The sequence below is a fragment of the Lonchura striata genome, chromosome 2 (genome assembly GCF_046129695.1).
Source record: "Lonchura striata isolate bLonStr1 chromosome 2, bLonStr1.mat, whole genome shotgun sequence".
In the NCBI taxonomy this organism is placed as follows: Eukaryota; Metazoa; Chordata; class Aves; order Passeriformes; family Estrildidae; genus Lonchura; species Lonchura striata.
In genome coordinates, this window is record NC_134604.1 from 63,708,484 (window position 1) to 63,729,627 (window position 21,144).

The 21,144-nt window shown below is 41.7% G+C and overlaps 1 protein-coding gene across 1 annotated transcript; it reads left to right on the forward strand.

Annotated features, from left to right (window-relative positions):
- Nucleotides 1–1,020: 1,020 nt before the first annotated feature.
- Nucleotides 1,021–20,726, forward strand: LOC110468593 (phosphatidylinositol 3,4,5-trisphosphate 3-phosphatase TPTE2). Its single transcript, XM_031506481.2, has 19 exons — nucleotides 1,021–1,056; nucleotides 1,648–1,724; nucleotides 3,847–3,924; nucleotides 6,033–6,080; nucleotides 6,790–6,948; nucleotides 7,354–7,473; nucleotides 10,236–10,335; nucleotides 11,134–11,197; nucleotides 11,719–11,783; nucleotides 12,344–12,404; nucleotides 12,650–12,731; nucleotides 12,814–12,902; nucleotides 15,314–15,375; nucleotides 16,323–16,403; nucleotides 17,391–17,496; nucleotides 18,133–18,230; nucleotides 18,597–18,692; nucleotides 19,157–19,227; nucleotides 20,455–20,726. The coding sequence occupies exons 2-19, from the start codon at nucleotides 1,675–1,677 to the stop codon at nucleotides 20,555–20,557; spliced, it is 1,533 nt and encodes a 510-aa protein (XP_031362341.2). The 5' UTR covers nucleotides 1,021–1,056; nucleotides 1,648–1,674; the 3' UTR covers nucleotides 20,558–20,726.
- The last annotated feature ends 418 nt before the right edge of the window (nucleotides 20,727–21,144 follow it).

A 21,144-nucleotide genomic window follows, 5' to 3' on the forward strand; every position in this document is an offset into this window, starting at 1 on the left:
GGGGCAGTGTGGCCCCACACAGAACTACAGAATCATAAAGACTTGGAAAGTCTTGGAAAAGACTTCAGCAATCATTGAGCCCAACTTATGTTTAAACACCCCCACGTCAATTAGACAATGGCCATGTAGCATCAGGTGCCATGTCAGTCTTTCCTTGAATACTGCCAGGGATGATGAACCCACCAACTCCCTGGGCAGTCTGTTCCAATGTCTAATGACTCCTTCTGTGAAGAGTTTCTTCCTTATGTCCAACCTAAACCTCCCAGCATCAGATTATATCTTCTTGTCCTGTCCCTATTTACTTGGGAGAAGACTCCACCTGGACTCCACCTGACTCTACCCTCCGTTCAGCAATTCCAGGTGATGTCTCTCTCCCCTAAGCTCCTCCTCTTCTGCCTAAACAACCACAGGTGCACTCAACTGCACCTTGTAGGGCTTGCGCCCCAGACCCATCACCACCTCTGTTGCCTTCTCTGGACACACTCCAGCACCACAGTGTCCTTCCTGAATTAAGGGGCCCAGAATTGGACACACTACGGGAGGTTTGGCCTCACTAGTGCTCAACTCACTGCCCTGGTCCTGCTGGCCACACTGTTGCTGGTACAGGCCAGGATGTATTTGCCTTCTTGGCCACCTGGGCCACAGCCTCCTGCCTCAACTTCAGCCGCTATGGACCAGCACCCCCAGGTCCTTCCCAGCCGCTCTGCCCCAGCCTGTAGCGCTGCCTGGGGTGGCTGTTTCCCAAGTGCAGGACCTGGAATTTGGCCGTGTGGATCCTCATGCTGTTGGGCCTCAGCCCATCGTTCCAGCCTGTCCAGATGCCTCTGCAGGACCTTCCTGCCCCGCACTCCGGCGCGGCCCGCCAACGCCCCTCGGGCGGGTGGGAGCCCCGCGGGCGGCGCGGGCGGCGGGGCCGTTATCATGGCAGCGGGCGGGTCCGCCCAGCCCTGCCCGGAGCGGCCCGGCCCGGCCCAGGAACAGCCGGGCGGCACCGCCGGGCCCCTCGTCCGCAGCCCGGGGGCGCAGAGGCGTGTCCGACCTTCGCGCCTCAGCTCGGTGGGTGAGAGGCGCCGGCGGCGCGGCGCGGCCCGGAGGCGGGGGGCGGGCCGGGACACAGCCCTCAGGAAGTTTAACCCAACTTTCCGCCGGGTCCGCGGGGCGCCGGGGGCGGTGTCCAGGCTCGGCTTTGAGCCCGGCGGCCGCGCCGAGCTGAGGTAGGGGGGAGGGCTCCGGGGGGCTTTGCTAGCGGGATGCAGGCAGAGCCCGTGCCGGGAGGCTGATGGGTGCCGGGGGCAGGTCCCGGAGCTGCTCCCTGCGCCTCGGCCCGCAGCTCTCCCGGAGGGACCAGCTGGGCTCCTCTGGGTTTCAGAGCTTGGAGCAGGGCGAAATGCTCCATCGCGAGGTAAAGGTGCTGTTATCGCTGTGGTGTGTTTGGTGTAGTCAAACCCCCTTCATCAGAGTGCCGAGTGCCTTGACTCTCAACAGCGTTACAGCGAAAAGACTGAGCTTTGTCAATCACAGGGGGGAAGTAGTTGAAAATGCAGTAGAAGCCTGGCTGCTGGGACCGTGAGGGTGAGGCTGTTTTAGGATGCTGCTATTCACTGTTTCTTGTACTGTCACACTTTAACTCGGTGTATTTCTCTTCAGGTCAGCAGGACCACAACAACAGGCAAAATGACAGCTGTGAGATTTGAGCAAGGGACCCCGCCAAGAGAGTCATCTGGGTGAGTGAAATGAATTGTGTCAGTGAGGAGGTTTGGGATTGAATATGTGGTGTGTGGTCCCCTGTCTTTAGGTTCTTAGTGCTTAAAATAGAACAAAGGGAATAATGATGGAGTGTCTGAAGTTTATATAGCATCTCCCCTCTGCCACCAGTGCTGTTGTCTGGGAGGAGGGTTATCTTTGAGAGAAATACGCTGTTGTGATTCACTTGTAAGTAGTTAGTAAGTGATAAATGAGTACAAGGTCTCCATCCCGGATATAATAAGCCCATGGCATTAAAGTATGTTCTCTTTTAGCATCCAGCCTGTCAAGAGACTTGCAAGAGAGTGTCAAGGTATCTTGTCAAGCAAGACTCTTTCTGTGCTTGCTTTAAAAGTCTCAAGTCTGAGGTTGCCTTTAGCTATGAGCAGTCAGAAAAGCTTGTGCTCTGTATGAAGGAAACAATTTCTTCTAATATGTCCTCCTTTTATTCTCTTCCACTCCCATAGTCGAAGCCTAATTTTAATAGCTTGTGTCTGAACACTTATTCTGTCTTGGGCAACAAGTAGATGTAGAATGATCAGCAAAACAAACTCCCTCTGAGGAAAGCATTATCTAGAACTGAATTTTTGTGTGGGAGCACTATGGAAACAGTGTACTTGGACTTCTGTTTTATCTTTGTATTAAGGATTGTATTCCTAACTGAAAACATTCTGTTTCTCATTCTTCTTGTGGCATATTTTAATCACAGTAGAGGATAAGAAGGTAACATTTGGTGCACTTCATGTTTCTGCAAGTATAAGCAAGTGACCTGCAAAATTGCTGCAGCAGTAGCAGACTTCAATAAGTGAAGCATTTCTGCTGTTCAGTAAGTGTAAACACCCCAGAGAATATTCTGTAAGAATAGCTGGGAAGCAAACCTGAATGCCTATCCATCACTAAAGCTTTGCTTCAGCTCTAGGAACAAAATGAGGCAGTGGTTCCACTGGAAGTACTGGAACTAGGAAATGAGGCTTGAATGCTAAAATTGCTGCATCAGAATAATTCTTCTACTGAGCCTGATACTGAGTGCAGGTGGTGAAGCATCAGTACTGGATCCTGAAACTAGGAATGATGCTAGGAGAAGCATCATTAAACTTCTTGCTTAAAAGGTGGTTAGCATGGACTGCAGAAGCAGTGCTGGTGCATGTGTCTGTTGCAGAGGATGAAGAATACTTGAATTCTCAAAATTATTACACTAATGCTTCAAACATGCTAGGCTTCCTCAGAACAGGCTATTGATGGAAGCATCAATATTGAATATGTGTGTGTAGCTATTCCTGCCCATGAAACAGTGAAACCAGAGGCAGGGCCTCGGCAAACATTGTGGCTGTGCTATTATGCATCACAGTATTTTTGTGGTTTTGTGGAGAAGACTGAAATAAAGACTCCTAGATTTTGATACTACACTTTTTCTCTGAAATTGTCATGTGGCCTTCAAAAAAAAAAAACCACCAAAAAAAACCCACAAAAAAAAAAACAAAAAACTTGATCTGAAAAGACCCTTTTAAGGAAGTTATGGCAAGCAGCCACTACTCCAAAAAACTGCTGTTCTAGCACTAGCTCAGCTGCTGCACTGGTCTTCCAGTTTCCGGTCTGGTATCCTGCTCTGCACTAAAACATCTCTATGCTATGGCTTTTCCTGATTAAAACATTAATTCTCTGTACAAGAAGGTTGCTGTAACAGTATTAATGTCACTTGGACTCTCTGAAGCCATTTTGCATATGCATATTTCTCCTACTTCTAGAGCCTGGAGTCTTGTGTCCTTAGCAGACTTGTGGATGCTCTGCTTCAAAGCCCTTTATCCTACTGCTGAACTCATCTGTCTCTTTTTTGTAGGGGTGAAAAAAGGGAAACCTTTTGAGAAAGGGGCTGCTAATAGGAAATAGATTAGCACTAACCAAGGGGTTCAGGTGTGCCAACATGAGGGAAGTTTTTCTTCCTCTTCTTCCTCTGGTACTGGGTCTGTGCTCTGGCTCAGGTGATGTTCACTTGACAGTTAGTTTTGTTGTTTTTTTTTTTTTTTTTTTTTGAAAGGACAAAGCATAGCAATATACAGAGTAGACACCTCTATCAGTGTGTGACTTGTATTATTTCTTTGCCAGATCTCCAACAGCTGAAGAGGCCACAGTAAAGATTGATAATGGTCATGATGAGGGTAATGGACCAGACACCTGTCCCAGGTAAGCTAATGTTATACAAAATTTCTTTGCTTACCCCCAGAAGTGGAATCTGATGAGCCAAAACAAGAAGGCAGGTGGCTTGTTGAAGTAGAGATAAGCCCAGTAAAACACTTGATATTGACATTTCTTCTAGCACATAGTGAAGACAAATAAGTTGAGGAAGCCTCTTTATCCCTCTAGAGGTAAAAGTCCAACCCAAGAACACAAGTCCATCATATTATGGAGAATGGGTAGTCCAGACCACATTGATTAAATTTTCCCAAAGGAATGAGTTTGTGAGAGCACAGAAGAACAAGTGCTGGTGAGACAATGAGGTGAATGAGTACCTGGGCATACGAATAAGCATTGTGGCACATATCAAGACTAAATTGTCTGAACTTACTAGTAGTTACCTCTATTATTGAAGCAGTTATTTCCTGACAGTGTTTACCTCACATTACTCTTAAAGCAAGCTTAGTTGAGTTAGCAGCACGTCCTGCAACTCAAGAAAAGTAAGCCTAAGCCTGTTATTTCAGTTATTCTATGTGACATGTTTTTCTAGATTTTGGAATTTATAAATGTATTTCACAAAAGCTCTAAGCTAGTTGTGTAATCAAATGTGCCATGTTTCCTTCAACTAATTTAAGATATTGGCAGGCCAAATTGGAATGGTATATGTATATATTTTTGTTTTGAGTGTACCTAGTTAGAGGTACTTTTCCATAAACTGTATAAGTTGGAGTCTTGGTGTCCCCACTACAGTTGTAGGTTTGGCTGGAGAGACATAGACCAGCAAACCATTAGTGTCACCATTGCAATGTTTCCTTAGATATTTGGCATTCATAAATACCAGGAAAACCTTCTATATGTTAAGCTGCCTTCAGGACAAGGCATGGTATTACATCCTTGACTTGTATAGGAATAGTGAAGACTACAACCCACAAATATCCTTCCAGCTTAAGAATGCAAATGTTTGCTGGTTAGACCTTGTACCTTAGTTTAGAGTAAGAACCTAATAATGAAAAATGTGGGTTAATTCAGTAACCCCAGTAAGATGCTGCCTCAGCACTTCAGTGGTATCTAGCCTTGTCTTAAACTGGGTTATTGAAGTGCACCAAGTGAAATGCAATGCTGAAGTTGTCCTAGAGGAAACAAGCATTGTGGACAGGATCACTGGGGTGCAGTGTGCATTACTGAGCTGATAAAAACTTTTTGTAACAGTGCAAAATAATCTATCAGTACTTTTTGTCAGTATGTTAGGACTAATGGTAAGTCCTGCTGTTAGTGATATGCTTGAAAAAAGATGCTTTCTTCTAAGTGTCTAAGAAAAGACTTGATGCTTACAGTAAAGTAATCTTGGGATTACTTAACAGACTGGCATTCTATTTTTCACTGTCAGCACTTGAGTTTTGCAGGTTCTACAGCAAGAACTTCTACCTTAGTTCTTGGTGTATTCTAAAGAGGCTTCCAGCCAGAAAGAGAGTGACATAAAAGCTCTGTTCTAAACCAAAGGGCTTAAAGCATACCAAAGAGGCAACAAAATCTACTGTAATTGGAATCAAGAGCTGTGACTTTGCCAGGACTGAAGATAATTCTCACTACTGGAAGAACTTGGTTTCAGAAATAGTTTTTCTTAAAAGATGTTTGTATTTTCAATCTGAAAGCCAAACTGATGTTTCCTTTTTAAAGTAGAAGTGGGATTTCTATGCCTATATTCCAAAGGCATGGGAACTGTTAACAAGTGCAGCTCTTTTCAGACATGGGGAAAAATGGTCTGATACAATAAGCTAATATATGGAACAAAATATATTAAGAGATGTTTGTCTTCCAATCTTCCTCTTGATCAATATAAACCTAATTCTTATAGCTTACTAAGCCAGAGTTCAAGCATCACTGGAATTGTGACATGGAATAATGTCCTGGATAAGTACATACTGCTGCATTTCAGTCTGGAAGCTGATTAATACTTTTTCTAACAAGAGGTCAAAGCACTGTTTTCAAGTACTCTCTTAACCTATATACTTCATGAAGTCAACTGAGTAACCTCATCTTAGAGAAGTCACTACTGTGTAGAATACTAAAACTAAAGAAATGTCACTTGTTTTGATGTTGGTTCTCTTCTCTTGCAGTGCAACTAGGAGAAAAATTGCCCCCTTTGTGATGTCATTTGGATTCAGGTAAAAGCTTGAGTTTGTAATGATGTGGGAAAGGTAAAAATAGTCCTCATTTCTGGTGTAAGAACTTAAGAACTCCTTGAACATCAGTAACACCAGCTTGCTTTGTCTGAAAGTGCTGAATCCTTTGTCACCCCCAGGAAAGGTAACTTGAGAAAAATACTAGAATTGAAAAATAATACTTAAACAGATATGGCTACATTCTTCAAGAAGAGCTGAAATTCAGAACTGTAAATGTCATTGACTTGGATAAAACCTCTTTAATGGCTTATTCTTGGCTGGCAGCCTTTGAACAAACAGTTGGTTGGTTGTGTGTAGTCTAGGTGCTGGAACAAGGCAAGCCATTAAAGGCAGTTATTTTTAAGGGACAGTATTAAATCATGAGAGGGAGGGAAGCTGAGTAAGGTGAAAGCAGAAATGACATTTGTATCCCTTAAAGTATTCAGGTTTGCAGTGCTTCTAGATAGTTGTGAAATCATAAATTAATAACTACAGCTGTGTCTGGGGTAAATGTATGGTTCCACATAGATGAGGGTTTTTGTGTAGATCACTTAAAAATGCAGTTGGAAACTTTCAACTTCTAATGGAGCAGGCTTCAATCTATGTAAGAGAACACACTCTTGCTGGAACAGCTTAGAAATTAGGGTTTGTACTGTTCTTTTGATAAGTTCATTCCTACCCCTCAAACTTCCTTGTATTTTTCTCTTTGCAGAGTATTTGGAGTTGTACTTATCATTGTGGACATTATAGTTGTGATTCTGGATCTGGCTATCAGTGAGAGAAAGAAGGGTACAGAGATTCCTGAACGTGTTTCCCTGGCAATAGCACTCTTCTTTCTCATCGATGTTCTCCTAAGGGTGTTTGTTGAAGGGTAAGACATAGGCAAAAATTAAGTCCACGTGGCAAGTCCTCAAGCTAGGAAGGAAGCAAAACTTAAAGCTTGAACTATGAACATAGTGTCCTGTGGGCTAATTGTCTGGTCATAGATAATAGTCTTTTCTTGGCTGTGTATGTTGGTGGTTACCCTTTTATGGAATAACCTTTAAGTATTTTCAGTATAAGTGAGCACTTGGAAACTATACAGCTTTGCCATAACTTGTGTGTAAATCAGGGCTAAGATTGCTTTCTTAGTGAGACTTCAGTGCTTAGTGTTAAGAAAAGCTGCAGGAGAGCTTGTCTCCAGCAGTAGCTCTGTATAGATTATTCTCTTCTTGAAAATATATTTCAGTCTTTGCTACCTGTATTGGCGTCTGTCTAAAACTCTCGTTGGTTTCAGCTTCAGGAACTATTTCCAGTCCAAACTGAATATTTTGGATGCATGTATAGTGGTGGGCACCCTGTTAATTAATTTGACATACTGCTTCTTAGATGTTGATGCAGCAAAGGAGATACCAAGGTAAGAGTGGCATGGCAGCTGGTAAGTGTGAGCTCTTTTCTTGATAATCTGCTAAGAATTGTCTTGGGCACCTCTAAGCCAGATGTTATATTAGATCACAAATGGGACTGTGATAGTGTGTCATGGTACAGACAAATGCAGGATAGACACACAGCTTTGATCTGTGGTTATATGTAGGCTGTCCCTTCCCCAAAGGCAGAGGGGTTCTGAACATACTAGTTGAGGGAACTAAAAGTGGGGCCATAAAATGCTCTGACTCAAGCACTTTCTGGGGAAAGGTGCGCTGTAGACTTAATAGACAGGAGGGTCTGAAGAAAGGCAGAGATAAGAATTGCATTAACATTGCAAATGGAAGAGACAACAAAGGGAGGATCTCTGTCTAAAGGATCTTCCAATAGAAAGAGTTGCCAAACTGTCTTGTTTCCTTTGCTTTCCCAAAATCCTCATGGTAATACAATGCTGTATTTTTCAGCCATGTTTTGAGGAGAGAAAACATGCTGTTTATGTGCATGGGCTCCTTCAAGTCCTATTTCCTTCTGATTTCTGTATCTTGATCAGATAACCTGTGAGATGAATTCGTTCCTGATGGAGGCTGAACTACAACTTTAACATGAGTTTATCTGCACTAGGTTTGACTTAGAGAAACTTTCTGGCATCAGCCAGGGAAAAGTCAAGCTCTTAAAAAATACATAAAATGTCACCTCCTGCTCCAAATTCAGCTGACTAATGGGCATAAGAGGGTAACATTATTCCAGAAGAAAACAAAAAGTTTAGTTATTTAAGAATCTAGAGTTCTATATAGAACCAGTTCTAATATAATCCAGAGTTCTAATATCTGTAAGTACTAGTTTTGTCTTGAAGTGCTTGCTAAACTTGGGTATCAAGAAGTAAAATTGTCAAAGGAATAGCTTTTGCAGCCTGGCTTCTTCCTAGGTTGTCTTAAACATTCATTGGAGTTCTTAATTATTACCTCCTATTTCTATGGCCACATTTTCCTAAAACAGCTTTCATCTTATAGCAGCGCCCAGATAAAGGAGGGGAGAAGAGCAGTGTGACAGCATAATCTGCACTCTTGTCTCTACTAGGCCATGCTAGTAGTAGGCCTGATCCTACGCTGATCTAGCTAGCTATAGATCTGTGTTTGCAAGTTCTTTGTATTCTGACTTGCTGAAGTTGATGGGATTCTAGAATAGGTTTTTGCCTCTCATAAAGAGAACTTCACACTGCTGCTCTCAGAAGACACTCAGTTGAGGCCTACCATCTTACCCATGCAATTTTTGAGGCCTTCTGTAAGGCTTCTCTTGTTAAAAGCTCTAAAATTGTGTTCTGACCAAAATACTGCTACCTGACAGTAGAGGATATCTCAAATTTGGCCAAATACCAAATCTTGAGATGGTGGTCATCCCACCTAACACAGCAATAGTGTCCACAAAATCCACAATTCCCAGTAGCCTTACTGGGGTTTATAATTTTTCTTTCCCGAGTCCTTTATCAAGAAGCAAACGGTAATCTTAAAGCATCTGATATATCTCAGAAAAATTAGACTTTTAGCAGCTTTTATGTGCATGAGGGCTTATATATGACAAGTGAAATTTCAGTGACAGACCATAGAGGTAACAAGCCCTGATGAAGGAATATGGTTTCTCTTTCTAATCATGTCTAGCTGGGTGTGTGTAGGGGTGAGTTAACTGTTTCCCTGAAGTCTGACCTATAAAAGGACTTTGAGGAATGAGAGCTGGATATCAGTCTGGGAGCTAATGCTTAGCAGGCTGACTTCCTTAATGTTGAAGAGTTGCTTCTCAGAATTGTGGGAGAGGGGTTATGGAGTTTTCAACCCAGTTTTGGTTCATCTCATTTGCTGCTAGCTCCAAGGAAATTCTTTTTTGAAAGCAGGAGGATGATACTGAATTTGGAAGAAACTCAGGGAAGAACTGAAACTTTCCTCCAAGTATCCAGTATACCTTGCTGATTCCATATCAGTGGGGGGCAGACTGTGAGCAAAACTGGAGTTTTGTCTCCCTTACTGTTGGTATTCACCAGCATTTTTACACAAATGTATCAAAACCTAGAATGTGTGTGTGCTGCTTAAAATGTATGCTTACTTGCCTCCTTAAGGAATGAATTGAATATCGGTTTGCCCTTGTCCCTAGGAGGGGGAAAGCAGCTGCTATTTTGTAGTAGCTTCAGTTGTTTTGATAGAACCGCTCACCTAAGCTTCTTTCCTGCTTCAAAGTTCAACAATAGTTCAAAGTTTCTCAAACCAAACCAAGTGTTCAGGTTGCTGAATGATTAAACACAGGATATCTACTGAGCTGTTCTCAAGTTTCTTAATCAAGTCATGATGTACTTAGCTTGTCTGGCTTCTTTTTAGTTATTTTTCAGGTGGCTGCATACATTTTAATGTGGCTGCATACACTTAAATGTATAGTTGAGAATAAACTTCAAGGAACAAAAACTTGGTGCTAATAACATGGGTTATGTTAATGGAATTTGTTGTTTCCTAGCCAGAGGTGCCTGTGGAAGTCTGTTTGAACAAGTAGGGGATTTCCTAGTTCTGCTAGCTGTTGAGAACATGTACTCACAAAATACCCTTAACAATAAACCCATTATATTGTGTTTGTTCCAAAATCAGCCTGAGATGTCCTAGTTCAACATATGAAACAAAGTTTTAAACTTTCCCTGAAACAGCTTTTAAACAGCTTTAATCTTTGCCTGTAAGTTTATTTGTGTCCATTTTCTTCCATGGTGAATATGTCATCTAGAATGGTTATTTTCCTCCGAATTCTGAGAATTGTCATCTTGATAAGAATATTTCGTCTGGCTTCACAAAAGCAGCAACTTGAAAAGGTGACCAGAAGAATGGTAAGTTAGCCTCTTAACATGTCTAGACTACTACTGCTGTTTCCAACTCTTTTCTCAGGCAGCATCAGTGGTTAGTAGCAAGACTGACCATGGCCTATTGGTCTGCTATTGGTAGCGTTGCCCAAGCAGCACTCTCTTCAATGTCCCTGACAGGGCTCTGGAGCTTTGCCTCCAACCTCAGTAAAACCTTGTCGTTCTTGGCTTTGTTCAAGTAAGCAGCAACTTGACCTGGAAGGCTGACATATCAAAGTGATTGCAACACCCCTTGTGTCCCAGCTGACAATTTCTGACTTGTGTGGTACCTAGACTGTTTTCCCTCATATGAGGGAAAGTAGGAGTTTTAATTAGGAGCTTTGAGTACCAACAAAACAATCTAGCTGGTGAAGCCCTAGCCCCTGTCAATGCCTCTTATTTTCATCAGGGTCATAGAAGTTGTACTTTAAGCTTCAAGTATGTCCTACTGTTTAGGAATAAGGGTCCTTAACTTTATTCTTTTTTCCCCTCAGTCTCCAAACACTCAATTCACAATGACAGATTCATGCTGCAATAGTCATAGAATCTGCAGTGTTCTTTTCACTAGAATAAATTTTGATATTTAAGGGTAAAAATTCTATACAGAGCTTCTACCTAGAAGTTAATACAAGGAATTTGCTCTTGCATAATGCTGTAATGAAGTGAGGCTCTGCTACTCAAGCTTAACTGGAGAGTCTACATGGTTGAATTTTCTTAGTAACAGGAAACATTTGGTGATGGTTGGCATTCTTGTGGAAGATTAACTTTTTTTTTTTTATTTGGCAGGTCTCTGAAAACAAAAGACGTTATGTGAAAGATGGCTTTGATCTGGATCTCACTTATATTACTGGTTTGTGGAAACAAATGTCACTTTGCAGCATGTTATGTCCTGTGAAGACTTGTTGTGCAGTTAATACCAGCTTGTCATGAACTACAGACAATGTTTTAGACTCATGAAATTTAAGTATGAAGTCAAACCAGGCCTACTGCTTTTCTGTGGGATTTTGAAATATGTATTCCTGACAGACATTATTCCCTAGAACTAGCCTTCTAGGAGAGTTGTACATGCTGTATGTAATGATAAAAATTAATTTGAGGTCTAGGGAATCAGTGTTGGGAAACTATTTACTTAGTGTATTTTTGCTTCTGATTCTGTGGAGACTGACATTTGATGGTGGCTGATGCTTTGGGAAGCATTATTTGTCTTGCTCTAACTATGCCAAATATAGAGGAAAGCTTACCAGAAAGGGGTAGATTGTTCTTATAATTAGGGTAAGAATAAGATGTTTCATAAGGATGTTTCTCCGTCATGTAGTTCTTATGTGCAGGGGGCCTTCCTGCTGTTACTTGAGATTGCTGTCTTCTCAACAGATCGAGTTATTGCAATGTCGTTTCCATCTTCTGGGAAGCAGTCTTTCTACAGGAATCCCATAAAGGTAAAAATCTTACCTACCAAATTCACTGTTTCTGAAACCTGTTTCTTCTATAGGTTCCCACTAATTTACATGTGGTCTAGATCATGTCAGTCCTAGTTTTGCTACCTTTTCTGGTTGGAATGACTTATTGATGATCTCTGTTCTTCACTGCTTATGTTGTAGTGTCTCAGCTAAACCTAGTGGTTTTCTCTCACAGTGGAGACACCAGTGCTTTGATGCTCCTGCTCTTTGGGGATCTTTTGAAGAACCAGGGTGGTTTTGTCTAGTAATTGTGATAAGCTCTATTCACCTAAGTAAAGGTTGCTTTAAAGGTCTGTAGACATAATATCCTTTTCAGAGCTCTGCCTCCTGATACTGTAGAAATATATATAGGGTCAGGAAGATAGCTGCCGTAGTACTTTTATTCCAGATGAGAACCTGAGCTGTCCAGTTGGAAAGGCCTGCTTTCCAAGTGCTGTTCATGACTACAGTTGTTGATCCCACCTGGGGGTGGGGGCGGTTGAGGTGGCAGTGGAAATAACAAGTAGAGCACTAACTACTCTGAACTCATTATTGCTTAGGAAGTTGCAAGATTTTTGGACACCAAACATCCAGGCCACTATAAAGTCTACAATCTCTGCAGTAAGTATGTTTAGCTGCTGACTATATTTGAGATAAAATTTAATGTGTAAGTGAAAAATATGAAACCAGAAGCTAAGCATGCATGGCTTTAGCCAAGTTACCCCTGGTTTTTTCATTTTAATATGTCTATTAACACTGCTTTTAGACACTAGTACATGTTCAGACCATCCCTTGTGTGTTACAAACCACTTTCTTTGTTATTATCCTTCTCCCTTCCTGGCATAACTTCAGATCTTTCCCTATAGGTGAACAAGGCTATGACTCCAAGTACTTTCACTATAGGGTGGAAAGGATCTTCATTGATGACCACAATGTCCCATCACTACAGTGAGTCTTGTCAAGAAATACATACGTTGCAATAGTTCTATGTAGGTATTTACCTTGATCCACTAACTTTCCTCTTATTTAGGGACATGCTGAAATTCACTGCCAATGTCCGTGAATGGATGAATCAAGATGAGAAGAATGTCATAGCAATTCACTGTAAAGGGGGCAAAGGTAGGATTTCTCATGTGCAATCTGTGTATGCTACCAATCATGCTTCTTTGTTAATTGTAGCTTCTTTGATTCAAGCTTGGCCTTAAACCATACTATGAGAGATGGGTTTACAGTGTAATTTGACAAATACTGCTGACATTGTGACAACTAGCATGACTACAGTACTCTGTTTAGTATTAAACAACCCCATTTTTAGGTAGTCTAAACTAGTTCTTAGTCTAAGCTGTTATTTGTCTCCTAAAATGTTCTTCAGTAACTTTCTGGTTTTCTGGCAGCTGAGACAGCAGTCCCCCGGGAGAGACTGAGGATAGGGAGGCTACTGAAATTGCTACTATAAAAGTGTTAGGCTGCTGCATTGGCTTCTGGTGGCCAGTCACCCATGCTGAATATTTTGCACTGTAAAAAAGACCTTTAAGATCAAGTCCAACTGTTAATCCAGAGCTATCAGATCTACTACTAAACTATGTCTCTCAGTGCCACATCTGCACATCTCCAGGAATACCTCTAGTAGTGATTATTTGGCCACTTTCCAGGGCAACCTGTTCCAGTTCTTGATGACCCTGTTGGAGAAGAAATTTTTCTTAATATCCAATCTAAATCTTCTCTGGGACAACCTGAGGCCATTTCCTCTCCTCCTATCACTTGTTGCTTGATGATGGAAGAGACCAACCCCACTTCACTATGACCTTTACAGTGAAAAGGTCTCCTCTGAGCCTCCTTTTCTCTAGGCTAAACACTCTCAGCTGCTCCTTGAAGACTTGTGCTGCAGACCCTTCCCCAGCTCTGTTGCCCTTCTCTGGACACACTCTAGCATCTCAATGTCTTTCTTGTTGTGAGGGGCCCAAAACTTAATGCGGGATTCAAGGTGCTGACTCTCCAGTGACATGCACAGAGAGACAATGCCTTGGTCCTGTTGTATCAGAATATTGCTGATACAGGCCAGGATGCCATTGGCCTTCCTGGCCACCTGGGCACGCTGATTAATTTTCATCTGCTGTCAACCAGCACCCTCAAGTCTTTTTCCAGTTGGCTGCTTTTCAGCCAATATTCCCTGAGCCTGTAGCACTCTGTGGGGCTGTTGTGACCCAAATGCAGGTCCCAGCCCTTCACTTAATTGAACCTCATAGAGTTGGCCTTGGTCCATTGATCCAGCCTGTCCCTGCCCTCCAGCAGATCAGCACTCCCACTCAACTTGGTGTCTTCTTCAAACTGACTGAGGATACACTCAGTTTCCTTGTCCAGAATTGGTAAAGACATTAAATAGAACTGGCCTCAATCCTGTGTCCTGGGATCACCACTAGTGACCAGCTGCCAGCTTCATTGTGGGTGTAACAATAGCCTGGACTCCAGACAGGCTTTTACCCAGTAGAGAGTGCACCTGTCCAAGCCCTGAGCAGCCAGTTTCTCCAGGAGAATGCTGTGGGAAATGGTGTCAGAGGCTTTACTAAAGCCCAAGTAGACATCCACAGCCTTTCCCTCATAGAAGGAGTTCATGTTGATCAAGCTGGACCTGCCCTTCATAAGTCCGTGTTGGCTGGGCCTAATCCCTGGTTGTGCTGTATTTGTTGTGTGATACCACTCAAGATTATATGCTTCATAACTTTACCCTTCTAGAATGTTCTAGACTGCTGGATCTTAAAACAAGATAAACATGATATTGGAAGTTTTATGGAAACAAGAATAGTGAAAGCTATCAAACATATGAGCTAACTTGCAAGTGCTACCTGAATCAACAGTGGTGTGGGAGTTGTTGAAATGCATAAATAACTGCAAATAAGACAAATTTCCCTGCAAATAGCTGCCACACCTCTAGCCACCTGCCATTACTACTGCAAATACTTGGCTTAAAGTAGGTGGTTACTTAACATGAAATAGTTGCTTCCAGGTGGAGCTCTGTCTTAAAAGGTTTTGCAAAACTAAATGTTGAAACTACCTGCAGGTCAAAACCAGCTTGAAGAACAAGTGTAAGGAGGGTGACTTGACCTCTAGAGATTTTTGAATTAAAAACTGAAACTTTATATGCATCTTCATGCTAGCAGACTTGATGGCTTCTTAGTAGGGTTGCAGGGAAAACAGTTGGGACAGAGAAACAAATCTTGACACTTACAGCATTGGGAAGTTTCAATAGCCTCATTTAGTAAAGTGCTTGACTCTATTTCCTGCTGGAGTATCCAGATAGTGACCAGCTGCCTAAGTGTCTCTAGTAATGAAAATGTGGAGACCAGGAACAAGTTGACAAACCGTAGTATCTTGTCTTTAACTCATTCTTCTCAGAAATACTTGACTTCTTGGCTGTCACTTATAAGTCTTGAAATAGATGAGATAACAGGAGATGACTTCACCTTCACAAAAATAATCTCAAATACTTTTGAACTTTGCCAATTTAACTTGTATTGTATGTCTGATAACAGGCAGGACTGGAACAATGGTCTGTACTTGGCTCATAGACAGTGACCAGTTTGAGAGTGCAAAGGTAAAAATTGCTGTTTATTTTTTGATTTGTTTAGTATTCAAAATGTCCTTTTAGGATTTACTGAAATGGTAAAATGCCCTAATACTCTGCAAAAAATTCTGTACTAGAAATAGGATTCTCTGAAAAGTCTGGTTTTAAAAAAGTTCATGCAAGTCTTGCTACAGTGGAGTTTTGCTTCTGATGGAGACTATTTGTGATCTGAAAGAAGTGGGAAAATAGCATTTAACAGGTTACCAGCTTGAAGGGTTCTTTTTGGAGGAATAATGTGTCTAGGGTCTTGAGCAACAATTTAAGCTGTAGGTGACTTCTGAGCAAACTCTCCTAAAGACAGTATCACTGGTTTTAAGTGGTTTTAAGCAATTTTTTGCCCAGTCTTCCTCCAAGTAGTGTGAGGCATCAAGAATTGTCTTGACAGCCAGCATTACAAAAGAAAGCCCTTCTAGGAAAAAGGAGAAAAATTAAGTCCCAACCAGGACAGGTGCTGATATTGCTTTAGTATCCCAGGTCTGATATATCAGCTGGAGGCTGGGGATGCAGAAGGCCCAGAACACTCAAGGTAGTCTGGGCAGACTGTATATCCATTTAATCACTAGTTTGCCTCTGAGTTTGCTTTGTGTAGATATGAGCTAGTGTTCAACTTGGTCTGCCACAGACCACTTGAGAAATATAGATGGTTCTAAAGCAATTGTTTGAAAGTCATTCACTTTCAGTCAGTCACTCTTCACTCTTTCATGAATGACAGATTTGTGTGTCTGACTTCCTCATTAATACTTTGTTTTTGTAGTTAAAAGTCTTCTTTAGAAGGTACCAAAGTAATTACTGCGTATTTCTACTTGCATTCTTTTACTGGACTTGAGTAGTGTAGCTCTACTTTACTATCCACTTCTCAAGAAGGGAAATGGTGGTAGGATGGATAGCTTAACCCTTGAAATTATCATTGTGTGTAGGAAAGTTTGGACTACTTTGGGGAGAGAAGAACTGATAGAAGCACAAGTACCAAGTTTCAAGGGGTTGAAACACCCTCACAGGTAAGCTTGAGGAGGTTCAAGAGCAGTAGTCCAACCAATGCTAACCTTGTGAGTGCTTATGCTACCCTACCTCCCCTGCCTTGTTTCAGAGATATAGGTTTCTATTACTTGCTTAACTCCTGAGCTTTCTGTACTCTTTCTGTGAGAGTTGGAATATGAACAGCTGACAGGATTGCTCTGCATCTTTCCCCTTCCCCTTATACCTTTCTCTGCATAATAATACCAGATCTGAAGTATAGTATCTAGGATAACAACAAAATTCTTGAGATTGGGAAAGCTTTCAGTCCAACCCCACTGTTCAAGCAGGGTGACCTGGACAGATGTGTCTGGTCAGGTCTAGAATATCTGCACAGATGCAGATTCCACAGCATGTCTGGGCACCCTCACAGGAGCATGACACTGTATGGCAATTGGTCTGTTTAACGAGGATGCACAGAAGCCTGTGGCTGAGCCTGGGATGGGACCAAGGCACTGATTTGGCTTGGGTGGAGAAATGCATCTTCTGCAGACTGCATTCACTGGAAAATACTACACAATTTTTTGCCTCAGACCACATTTTTGCACATCTTGATTTATTGTTCTTCAGAGTTGAGAAGTGAATCTTGTGATGGGTACTTAAAATTGCTGATATAAAATAGAAGTATAGCTGTCCTTCAATAAAATGAAAATTTCTAGTATGTTTAAACATTCAGCCTCTAAAGGCTGAATAAAATATAAAATATCCTCACTTCTTGCTGAACTAAAAAGTACAGAATTCCTCTTAAAACATGAAATTTAAATGCTGTTTAAAAATGTAAACACTGAATTTGTCTAGAAGATTGTTTCTACAGGGAAGGGGAAGGAGAGCAATTGTACTTCTTTTTAGCTTTGGTCTTTGAAGAGCTAAAAACTTGGAGTAAAAGAGCTATTTAAATCTTGCTTGTTCCTAGAATTAATCTGTGGTGGGTACAGAAACCATATAATGAGTCTGGGTTTTTTGCATTACAGAGTAGGTATGTTGGGTATTATGAGATCCTGAAGAACAAGTATAACTTGGAACTGCCACCAGAAAGACAACTCAAAATAAAAAACCTCAAAATCCACACTATACGTGGTAAGAACTCTAGTATTTGGGCATTTCTCTGTTTGGTAATGGTTTCCTATTACATGCAACTGATAACTCTCTCTTGCTAAGGCCATGATTGGAATGTAGACTTACTGGGATTTGAGAATTTAAATGACACAGAACACAACGAAGAATATTTTGTAGTCAGTTGCTCTGTGTTGTGTCACTTTCTAGATGTCTAACCAAATGATGGCTCACATCCAACCTGCCCTTTTTTGGAAGGGAAATCACTTTTTAAGTGAGGCTTACTCCCCGTGTGGAACTGGATCCATTAATGTTTCTGAGCTTTAGATACATGTCAGTTACAGTATGTGTATGCTAATAATCTTGATCAAAGGCTGGAAGTTCATCACTTGTTGTTCCAGGGGAGTTCAAACTGCTGTTTTTGTTCAGTAGATGGAACTAGATTTTGCATTAGCCTGTTCCCCTAGTGGGGGGAACTTCAAAATGCAATTTGCAGCCACTGAATCCTGGTTTACCTTTAGCATTTGAGTTCTCTAGAGTCTTGAGCAAGGCATTCTGGAAATAAAGCACTTTTGAGTAGGATTGCACTTGGTTTTCATGACTACCTGTCTTTCCAGCTAATGTCTATGCCTCTGGTATAATGCAATGCTTTGTTCCTAGGAGTTGGGAAAGGCAATGGAACGGATATGAAGGTGCAGATAATAGTAAAGAAGAGAATTGTACTACAATGTGTATGTGCCAATCAAAAAAACTGCAGGGTGAGTACTATGAAGACACACAAGTTGAGTCACAGAAGCTAAAAGCTGATTTATAGGTTAAAAGTGTCTTAGTTTTATGTCCAATATTCAATTTCTACGTAGTCTAACTAAATGGATAATGTAAATTCCAGGAGGACAAAAAAGCTAAACTTTGCCAAATCTTAGGAAATGTAGTGGTGAGACAGTGAAAGATTTCCCTGGGATTCTCTTAAATGCAAATAGTTCACTCTGTCCTGAGCAGTTTAAACTGTTGTCACTGCTGTTGTATTTGTGTACTGCGAATGAGTAGTTGGGTCTTGTCATAAATTGGTTCCTTGTCTTGCTGAAGAAGCTTTTATAAAACAAATTCTTTATTCTGTTAACCAGCTCTTCTTTGATTCTGAAAGTGACACTGTAGTCATCGGCTTGGAAGACTGCCCTGTTCTACGTGGTGATGTGAAAGTCAGATTTGAATGCAGTTCTGTAAGTACACCAATGTGAAGACCTTCAGTTGGGTATGGGGAGAGGCCGCAGTGCAAACTGCAGTGGGTCCTGCCTGCCTGGGCAGCACGATGCAGAATCTGTTCCTTCCCAGTGGCTCCTGCTGTGTCTCACTGTGCAGTGAGGGATGCAGCAAGTGGTGTAATATAATCCTAGGCAAGCAGGGGAAGCACCTGGCTGTTTAAACAGCAGTACAGCTAAGACATTTTAGTTGGGTACCTGCTGCTCCTAACCATGGGAGTCTCATGTCATTGTATTGAATGACTTGGTATTGAAACAATTGCAGAGAAAATAATGATTTGTGTATGATTTGGGGCTCTTCAAGTGTACTTATTCTGGCACTGTACCTTTCTAAACCAAATTAGTGAGGAAAAGTGGGTACCCTTGCTCTACAAATAAAAGTTCTGTTGCGTAACACAGTCTTTAAACAAGGTGTTTGTGTTTAGGCTCTTCCAAAAGGCTATGATGGCTGCCCATTCTTTTTCTGGTTCAACACTTCCTTTATTGAAAATAACAGGTAAGGATATTAATGAATGCCTTCAGATCCTGACTTCTGGTGTCTGCAAAGAGCTGAAAGATCATAAACATAGTACTGAAAGCTGAGATAGGGCAGGCCTGATCAGCCTGCTAACTTTCATGTGAGTACTGGTCTTTGATCCTCAGCTGTAACTTGTTAGCTGGCAGTTGCTCACGCTGTGACGAATATTTTAAACATATGGGAGCTTTTTATCTTAACTTAAACCACTGGATTATTTCCTTGGTGCTCTCTAACCATTGTTAATGAATTTGAATTAAAAAATGTAATGCTGACCATTCAAATCTGCTATCCTCTATAGTATGACTGCCTGAGAAGCAGGAAATCAGTAGCTTAGCAGGCAGACATTAAGACCACAGTTAGAGGTATTGATGCTTGGTATCACAAAGAAAGGCCTTCTTATGGCTTCTCATGCTCATGATAAAGTTAGAAGTTACTGTGATTTTGCTTGTGGAGACTGAAACTCCTGGAGAGGCTCCAGCTGATGAAAGGCTTGTCTGCCTTGCTGTGGGGGATTGGTCTGCCTTGCTTGACAGATTTAGGTAGAGGAACAGTGACCTTGGCATATAAGATAAAATTACTGTGTTCTCCATGACTGAAATAGAAAGAAGACAGTTTTTACTTAACTGATCCTGTAGAGCCTGATGAGAGGTAGCCATGAATCTCTTTGTAACAGTTAACTTAATATCCTCGGCTAGCAATGCATTTTGCAGTCTCAATGCAGACCAATTAAACCAAGCCAGTGCCAGGAAAACTGTATGCCAGCTGTCTCATGGCCCTGCAACATTGCCGTCTTGATGGTTTTGTTGAAGAGCTTAGTTTCCTCCAGAACTATGGAGGATGCCCCACTAGGCTGCCTTTTGAGTACCAGATCAAATCCTTGCCTTTTAGAAGGTTGGTTATTAAATTCCTGGCACTTGCATCATATCGGGAGGCCTTGAGCTGAATGCAGTATTAATTTCTCTCTGTCTTGCACTGTGGGGCTCTGGGAGGGTGGTGGGGAGCCAATCCACAAACCCTTCAAGTTGTTTTTGTTTCTGAAATGACTTAAGATACAAAACACTGTGCAGGCATGTCTGATATCTGTTTAAATTCAAGGTCTGGGGCTGTATTTAATATTCTAGGGCTCAGCTAGAAGATTTTTCTAGCTGGCTGAAAGGAAAAGCATGTCTTAGACTGTAAGATATGCTACTGAATTTTGTCTTTCAGACTCTACCTTCCCAGGAATGAGCTGGATAACCCTCACAAGTCTAAAACATGGAAGGTCTATCATGAGACATTTGCTGTGGAGGTGAACTTTATTAATGCATAAGGGAAATCTGAAAGAAGGAAAACATGTAAAATTCATCTCTTTCCTGGAGAATGTCTTGCTGTTTTCAGTATAAAGTGAAGCAGTGTCACTTGGATGTATCTACACAGAAATACATAAAGTACAACTTCTCAAATAAAGCTACATGAAGTTCCATTGTGCAGGGCGAAAATACTCTGAAGAGTTACTTAATGTTAGTTGACTGTTACATTATGGGCTGTTGGATTCTTGGAGCTTAGATATCTCTGCATACAGGTAGTTCTTGTTTGAGTAATCAATTACCCGTATTTAAGCATGAGCATTTACATGATGGTGGATGAAGACCAGCAGTCTGCATGAGACTGGAAAAACCTGACATGATTCCCTCCGCATTGGGGTTTTCCACAAATCAGTAGGATATGGGAATTCAGGGGGAGAAATACTAATCTCCCTCTGTTGGATTGTTGCTTCTTGAGCAGAAGCCTTGGTATTGAACTGCTCTTCATCAGTAATCAGTGATATAGTTGCTTTGAGCAGCACCTGGCCTGGGAGCTGCCTGTGTTGGTTGGAGACTGCAGCTGCTTTTCTACTGCTGTACCCTCCCCACAAAG

What these genes read in the sequence shown, in the direction of transcription:
- LOC110468593 (XM_031506481.2), top strand. Translation starts at nt 1,675, where the DNA reads ATGACAGCTGTGAGATTTGAGCAAGGGACCCCGCCAAGAGAGTCATCT. An exon ending in GTGATGTCATTTGGATTCAG is followed by an intron (nt 6,081 to 6,789) that starts GTAAAAGCTTGA and finishes TTCTCTTTGCAG; the next exon opens with AGTATTTGGAGTTGTACTTA. An exon ending in CACAATGTCCCATCACTACA is followed by an intron (nt 12,732 to 12,813) that starts GTGAGTCTTGTC and finishes CCTCTTATTTAG; the next exon opens with GGACATGCTGAAATTCACTG.